Genomic DNA, 8,347 nt, shown 5'->3' on the forward strand with positions numbered 1-8,347 from the left:
CTCCGGGGCCTGGGCGGGCTGCCTCCCTGTCTGCGCGGTGGAATCTGTCCTCCCTGGGCTCTCCCCTGCCGAGGCCTGGCGGGCAGGTGGCGGAGTGCCCTTGGGTGTGGAGTGTGGGCCACCTGAGCTTGGCCCATGCCATGCTCTTGGTCCGTTTTGGGAACACACTCGGCACGTGGGAACCAGCGTGGTGCTTCCAGGTCGCTGCCGGGGGCACGACCGTGCGAGGGCGGCTCTCCCGAGGGGCCGTCACGGCCGCCTCTGCCGCCCTGCCCTCCTGCCAGGGGTTCCGTGCTCCTGGTCGTGGCGGTCAGAGTGAGCGAGGGGCAGCCCGCTGGTCCCGGTGTAAGGTCATGGAGGAGTGGGGACGCTTCTGCACGTGTGGTCATCGATGGGAATCTGATCCTTGTCACAGAAACCAGTAAGCTTAGGATGGTTTCTCTGTGCCTCCTCCTGTCACTGTGAGCTGCCCTTTGCGGACAGTCCCCACACACCCCAATCCCAGCCCAGCAATGCCACCTTGGGAAGACCCTGTCAGACCCTCGAGTGTGTACGTACATGAGCAGTCTGTTTAGTACTTAGCGTGGGTGAGGTCATGTAAGAATTTAAAACAAAAGTATTTGCAGAAATTATATAACCCGTTCAGTGAAGTTGTTGTTTGGCAAAGGTGGGGGGAGACCCCGCAGCAGAGTTCAATATGCAGAGAGTTTAGAAAATCATTTCTTAGGACTCATCACTTTCACTCTTGAGACTGCTGACATAAATTGCTTAGTAAACACAGAGGGCTGGAAGAGGAATCTCTCGGGTGGTGGACAAGAAAGGCAGGGCAGGACGGTCTGGTTCCATTTGCAGTGTCAGATACCATGGGATACAATGTTGTTACAGGGTTAGGCTATAGAAGATGACTTCCAGTTATATGCAAGGTGGAGTTTGGCTTCCTTTTGTTAACACTGCTGCTTCAACTTTGTGGGAATTGGATGAGATTTCCTCCACCTTTTCCCCGGGGAAAGGATGGTGTCTCATGGTGCGTGCCTCCAGAGGCAAGTCGCTGTTCTGTGGAAAGCTCAACGGTGTCCGGAGGCAACCGAGGTTGTGACTTGCGGGAGATTTTATTATCCGTTTGTCTTTGAACACATGGGGAAGAATAAGCCTGGGTACCTGGCCAGAATCCCGAGCAGCCTCCGCACTGTCGGCACAGAGCCTGACGCAGGGCACCAGCTCACAATGCGTCACCGGCTGAGCCACCCAGGTGCCCCGAGGATGCTACTTTTCTGTTTGTTTGGGAAATGAGGATTTCGCCCGGTTTTTGTGTCTGGAGTGTGTTAATGTGTCGTAAGCTAATTCCTTCCCTGTTTTCCCTCTGAAGTACCTGCTGTAGACCATGGCCCAGAAGGAAGACATGCAAGAGAGGATCACTACCCTTGAGAAGCGTTGCATCAGGGCACAGCAGGAAGCCACCTCTCTGCCCGACCTCAAGGATAAACTTGAAAACGAGATCACAAAGAAGGACTCTCTGCATCGACAGGTCGTTGGTTTCGTTGTACTACATTCCACTTTTATTAATTACAAGTCAGGTTAAGGACCCACTGTCAATGTCAGGGTTTTAGGATCTTAGAATCTTGTGTTGACCAGTGGGGTTACTTCAACGTCCAGGGTTTAATTCTTTCGAATTTTATGGAAGCATGTTATGGGGCTACCCTCCTTGATTCCTTCTTTGTCTTGTCTTACATGCACATTACTCTGTTGCCTGTTAGCACTGTTTCCAAAGGAACAGGGAGTGGCCGGGAATGTGTAGGCAGCTGGCCATTTTGGTTAGTACCTGAGATCGGGGGGTGGGGTGGAATGGCAGGTGCAGAAGCACAGTCTGGAGTGAGGATGTGAGACCCTGTGTTTTGGGAAGCCGCACGGCTCTTCCTTGGTTGTCTCAGGTCATCCGGCATTGAACAGGAAAACCGCATCCAGCTTCTTGGAAACATAGTGAGTTTGCCTGGTGTGTTTGTCAAATGTGTCAGTCGACCCAAAATGATAATCAAAGTGAAAGACTAGGAAGCCATGAAAATGACATTGAGGAATGCTGTTTGAGAGCACGTAAGATGTTCCAAATCATGAGTGTAAAAGGCAGATCGCGAAATACTATGTGTACAGCATGTGATTTATTTTTGAGGGTTTTAAAGCATGATACACGGTCTGTATATACACAGAAAGCTATATGCACACAGAAGATGGAAGGAGTCTGTGGGAACAAATGTTAACCTGGCAAAAACCTCACCTTATACATGATTTTCAAAATGACTTTATATATTTTTAATGCTTATTTATTTTTGAGAGAGGGAGCCAGAGAGAGAGAGAGAGAGAGAGAGAGAGAGAGAGAGACAGAAAGAGCATGAGCAGTGGAGGGCCAGAGAGGGAGAGAGGGAGACACAGAATCCCAAGCAGGCTCCAGGCTCTGAGCTGTCAGCACAGAGCACGAGGCGGGGTTGACCCCATGAGCTATGAGATCATGACCTGAGCCGAATTGGCCGCTTAACCGACTGAGCCACCTCGGCTTCCCTAAAAGTCCTTTAACAAAAAATCTCGTGTCTAAGTTTTCCACGTTGAAGTTTTCCACGTTTTTGGTCAAGAGGGAGAGTGCTTTTGTTGAATAATGGTACACTTCCAAAAAGAACTCAACTGGCATCAAGCAGGCTCTCAGAAGCTCTGTGCTGACTGATGTGCCCACATCAGAATGTCCTATGGAGCGAGCCCTCGGACCACAGTATAAATATGTTCACGAAGGGTTAGGACCGAACCCTTCCCTCCTTAACTTGTCAGGAAGAACGAGGAAGCTCCTCCAGAAGATGGGTTTTCTTTAATGTGTGGGAACTTTGTCTTTTGAAAGACTTCTTTGAAGATACTGAAGAAGAGCAAAGAGTTTGGCAAGACATGTTTTGCGTAGTGAAACGAGGACCAAGGCAGTGGGTGACTCCTTGCAGAAAGGAAAGGTTTACTCTGAAGCACCTCCCAAACTGTTGGCTTCAGTCAGAACGAACAGTAGATCTCTGCATTTAGCTTTTGTTTCACTTTATTAACAATGGAAACGGAGAGAAGACTTGCTACACTTTGATGCTTTGCCTTCATTTCCTAGATTGCAGATCAAAACCGCCAGTTGCAAGAGCGCCTGGAGGTGGCGGAGCGGAAGCTGCAGCAGACCCCGAGGAAGGCCAAGATGCTGCCCGAGGAGGAAGCCGAGCCGGCCCAGAGGGTGGCCACCCTCTGCAAGGTGGGGCCCGCCTTTCCTTCTGGGTCCCATGGTGGGAATGTCATTTTCATGGCGGTCCGTTCTTGTATCTCAATTCTCACCGGTAACGTCGGCGTGCCAAATTCCGCGAACCAGCTGAGATCTGTTTTCAGTGTTACTATGTCTGAGATTGGAATGCTTTTCAAACGGCAGTCATCATTTCCAGTTTTGGTCCTTCCGGTTTTGTCCGATGTGTGCTGTTTGCCGGCGGCTGCATCTAAGACTCACTGCTTTTCAGAGTTAAGTCAGCGACTCAAAGCTCAAGGTAGTAGCCTTGGGTAAGAGAAGGACAGGGGTGCCTGGCTGGCTGAGTCAGTGGAGCTTGGGACTCTTGATCTCAGGGTCATGAGTCTGAGACCCCGTTTGGTGTAGAGCTTACTGAAGGAAAAAAAAAACCAAAAAAGCATAGAATTTTTCCGAGAAATGAGAAAATCCTATCCTCTTTTCAACACAATCGTTTTTATTTAAAAAATTCTTAAATGTTCATTTATTTTGAGACAGACAGAGAGAGCGAGCATGGGCACATACATGAGCAGGGGAGGGGCAGAAAGAAGGAGATAGAATGCCAAGTAGGCTCCATGCTATCAGCACAGAGCGTGACACAGGGCTCGAACGCCCAAACCTTGAGTTCATGACCTGAGCTGAAGCCAAGAGTCAGAACCCGACTGACTGAGCCACCCAGACACCCCTGTAAGAAATAAATCTTTAAGGAATTCACTCGGAGGTTCAACAAATAGAGTCGAGGAACGTGCCAGACACAGTCCCTGCCCTCCCAGCTCTCATAGCCCTCACCACCCACAGAGGAAGGCAGCAGTTGAAGAGGTAGTTTCCAGACATGATGTGGTCGGTGCTGGGATCGAGTGATGCACACAGGACGAGGGAGCACATGACTGGGCAGCCAGTCCGTCCTTCCGGAACCTGGGCTGAGGGAACCTGTAGCAGGGAGCCTGTCGGTGCTTCTGTGTCACCGGTTCCAGTGCAGTGAGGGTCCCAGTGGGAAGGGGGTGGGGTCGTCACGGGATGCTGACCCTCAAGGCTGCCATCAAGTCGGGCAGGCGGCATTGGGCACCCATAAGCCCAGGCTCCAACAGAGCCTCTCCTCCTTTGTGATCTGCATGTCAAGTCTCCGTTTGTTTTCTCGCCTGTCCTCTCTCCTGTCCCTGGTCAGCCGTGTAGCCCGACCGTTTGTCTTTGGACACTCTGCTGCTGAGGAAGCTAAATTGTTGGAAGTGACTTCCCAGCTTAGGAAGCTAGCACGCCTGTTTGCTCTTTCTGCTTGCTGCTTCCTCCTGTCCGTGCTGAGTGGCCAGGGGTGTCTCCCGGGGGACGAGGCACTGTCCAAGGATCCGGGACCCGGGGTGGGGACGAGACCGTTGCCTACCCCCGGTCACCAGCATGGCAGCCCACTGCTTCCCACTGGCACGCATGAGGCCTGTAGGGACTGTGAGCAGGCGGAAGGCCGCTCACAGCATGTCGTGCGTAGGCACAGCGTGTGGTGTGGGGCCGCCAGCTCTTCTGACCCCGCTGTCGCCCACAGGCCGAGCAGAGGCGTGGCAACATCGAGGAAAGGCTGCGCCAGATGGAGGCCCAGCTGGAGGAAAAGAACCAAGAACTGCAGCGGGTACGTGTGCGAGCAGAGCAGCCATGCACCTGGCAGTGGTTGAGGATGAGGCACAGGCTTGGGGTGTGGTGGTATGGAGTGGTCCCTTGTTTCCTACTTTTCCCCTTGTGGACGCCAGGCCCCTTCTCGATCCCATCAGGGGTACAGTGGACTCTTGTGCGAGTTGGATGCTACTGAACACTCCTAGCATGTGGACAATGTTCTCTGGACGCTGGGGCCCCGGAGGCAGTGCTGCCTAGGGGTGGAGGCACCCGCACAGCCCACTGTGCCCACCAGCTCATTAGCAGCTACTCACGGTTGACGCGGGACCTCGTGGGTGTCCCTTGGCCAAAGCAGAGGTACTGGCCTGGGGTAGGGCAGCCTAGAGGAGGGGTCTCCTTCCTTAGGACATGACACTGAGGTCCTGAAATCAGGTCACGGGCCTGACCTTGGTCCCCACATCCTGAATTTCTACTTGAGATGAAAGGCACAGGTCAGGGTAGATGTTCCTAAGAAGAAGAATAGCGTAATCGAGCCTTGACGAAAGGGAGGCCCGTGTCCCTTGAATCCCCTGAGATTTTTCCCTGCGGTAGCTGGTCAGATGTCAACGTGAAACACCCAGGAGACAGAGCAGGCAGCGGCCTCCCCATCTTGGGACGTCCATCCAAGGCCATCAGGTTTTGTTTTCACCAGAAAACTCGAAACACTCACCCTTAACTTACACCAGAAACTCGTGTGCTTGGCCCTCAGGGTCAGAGAATAAAACATGAGTTCTCGCGGAGTGAAGCTTCTGATGCCAGCGTGAGGGCTCGTGTTGGCCGACCCCAGCCTGCCATGCCACATGCACACAAGCGAGCACAACCAGACGCTAGCCTCTTGGGCCGAGAATTCGACCTCACCTACTTAGAGAAGCACTTCATTGCCTTTAGGACTGTATGGTAGTTTGGAGGGACAGGTGTTGAGATAAGGATTCTATTATAACTGAGACAATTCCAAGGACACTTTTAAGCTGTTTTGCTTGAAAAATACTTGGGTGCTGATCCCTTCTTGTGGGGTGACCAGGGTCTTTTCCAAGTGATGGCCGTTGCTGCGTGTTAGGTGAGGTGGTCGTGCTTTCTGTTGCCTGCTCCCAAGGAAAGAGGTGCCAGCAGGTGTGGCTTAGAGATGAGGAAGCCCGAGCATGGAGGGACTGTCCATTGCCTAGCCTGCGGGTGTGTCCTGTGGGCTCTTCCTCCTCCCTGGGCCCCCCGACTGCAGGGCACATGTGTAGTCCGTACCCCACGGCCCTCCGCCCGGCAGGAGCCCCTGAATCCTGCCGGCCTGTCCTCGGCGCTTCTGTTTTGGGTTAATTCAGGAGATGCGGCAGAAACGAGTTTTTAAACCAGACGATTGATGAGAGTTGTATATAACACAGACCCGTGAACTTTGCGGTTACGTTCGGAAATTACTTGAGGTAATTTGTTATGAATTTCTAATACAAGTTCCATTACAAAACGTTCAGGAGATGTGGGAATTTCACGAAAAACAGGTGAAAGTCTTTCTCACCACTGAATCTTTCCCAAAGTGGATTTTTTTTATCTTTCGGTTTTGTCAATGGATTCATTTCTTTCCCCCTGAGGCCAGATCCGAGCTTCTGTTTCCGCCCCGGAATATTCCTCCTCCTGTGTGTAGATAAGCTGATCCCCTTAAGAATATGCTCTTTAGGGGCGCCTGGGTGGCGCAGTCGGTTAAGCGTCCGACTTCAGCCAGGTCACGATCTCGCGGTCCGTGAGTTCGAGCCCCGCGTCAGGCTCTGGGCTGATGGCTCGGAGCCTGGAGCCTGTTTCCGATTATGTGTCTCCCTCTCTCTCTGCCCCTCCCCCGTTCATGCTCTGTCTCTCTCTGTCCCAAAAATAAATAAAAAAACGTTAAAAAAAAATTAAAAAAAGAATATGCTCTTTCCTGCATGTACATCTGCCTCCTGAGCCCATCTGAGAGCTAATAATGAGGACATTCGTGAGGGCCCATGTGTGTTTTGTTTCCCAGAAACAAAGGCACCTGCTAAGTGATGACCCCGGGAAGCAGGTTCCTGCGTTTCTGTGTCCCGGGAGGTCGGTGCTGGCAGTGAGGCACAAGCACGCCCAAGAGTGCCGTGGGAAGGGGCAGCCGAGGATGGCGTGCGTGTGGGTCGCACCGCTGGTCATTCGCACGTCTGAGCCGATGTTCGCACTTTTGCTTCAAGCCTGCGTCTTCTCTTTCAGGTAAGGCAGAGAGAAAAAATGAATGAAGAGACTAATAAATGTCTGTCGGGCACTATTGACCAGCTCCTTTCCGAATCTGACGAGCGTCTTCAGCGTCATCTTAAGGAGAGAATGGCTGCTGTGGAAGATAAGGTAGGACATGAGAGACAGCGGCTGAGTGCCCCCGTCCTCACAGAGGAGACGCTCACGTTGTGATCCTGAGGAGCAGCGTGGAGCAGAGGCTAACAGCCACTGTAGAAAGTAGAAATGATTCTTTCACGCGGAAAACTGCAGGCTGTTACCCACTGTCTGTGTTAAGTTCCCAGTGTCCTGTCCCTGCCCGACGTATGTGTGCGGGAAGGTGCGTCTTACTGTCTAGAAGAGGAGTATGGTCTGGGGAGGGCCCGAGAGTAAGTATGTGAGGCTTTTACTAACTGAGAGGTAAGGAGTAAGCTAGCTTCATGCTAATCAAAGATGGGCCCAGAAACAGCCATAGGCAGTATATAACTAAGGGGAGGAGCCGTGTGTCGATAACCCTTTGTTGATAGGACCCGGCAGTGGCTGGATGTGGTCAGCAGGCCCTCGTTGGCCACCCCTGTGCTGGAACCTTCAGCCTGGTTCTTGTCTGGGGAGCTAATTTGTACCTCTTTTGTCCAGACGGACCGGTAGGAGTGCGCACTTCTGTCAAGCATTTAAGCAGCTGAAAACAGAGTTTCTCCTGTTCCATCTCCTGCCTTCCCTCTTTTCATCTGGGTTGGAAAGAGTCTAAGCCTGGACTCTTACACCATCATAACGGATACACTTGAGGTGTAACGGGAGGGAAGCAGTATCATAGGATCTCTGTGAGAGAAGCTCTGGTGGTGACAGTTGGGTGCGGACCTGATACTACCGGTTCTGGTGACACCTGTGTCCCTGTAGATGAGCCCAGAATCTTCCCTAAGATGGGCACTTGGAGACACCAGTGAGCAATGCTAATTACACGACACACTTGTTTTGGGTAAAACCCATTATGAGGTGCGTTATTATACCCCACGTGAGGTTCTACCTTGATCACTGGGGCCAGCCTTTAGGTAGAATAGTTGTATGTGAGATTGGAATTCTATGTACGAAACTTAGGTCAGGTTTCCCAAGTGACTGAGGCATCACAGACCCTAAAAGCTAGTACGAACCAGTGTACCTGCTGCAAGTAAACTTAGGAACTTGTCATACTTACAGTCAGACAGTGATCCGTGAAGAAATTGTACATGGACA

The 8,347-nt window shown here is 51.9% G+C and overlaps 1 protein-coding gene and 1 long non-coding RNA gene across 2 annotated transcripts; both read left to right on the forward strand.

Annotated features, from left to right (window-relative positions):
• The first annotated feature begins 1,438 nt into the window (after window positions 1-1,438).
• LOC131492667 (uncharacterized) lies at window positions 1,439-2,323 on the forward strand. The gene is made up of 3 exons (XR_009252228.1): window positions 1,439-1,525; window positions 1,755-1,811; window positions 1,929-2,323. It is a non-coding gene; the product is annotated as an uncharacterized LOC131492667 (long non-coding RNA).
• Window positions 2,324-2,922: 599 nt separating this feature from the next.
• Window positions 2,923-7,341, forward strand: LOC131492408 (liprin-alpha-1-like). Its single transcript, XM_058696035.1, has 4 exons — window positions 2,923-2,931; window positions 3,125-3,259; window positions 4,815-4,898; window positions 7,118-7,341. Exons 1-4 carry the CDS (start codon window positions 2,923-2,925, stop codon window positions 7,310-7,312), a joined length of 423 nt encoding a protein of 140 aa, XP_058552018.1. The 3' UTR covers window positions 7,313-7,341.
• Window positions 7,342-8,347: the final 1,006 nt, after the last annotated feature.

The sequence above is a fragment of the Neofelis nebulosa genome, chromosome 13 (genome assembly GCF_028018385.1).
Source record: "Neofelis nebulosa isolate mNeoNeb1 chromosome 13, mNeoNeb1.pri, whole genome shotgun sequence".
NCBI lineage: Eukaryota > Metazoa > Chordata > Mammalia > Carnivora > Felidae > Neofelis > Neofelis nebulosa.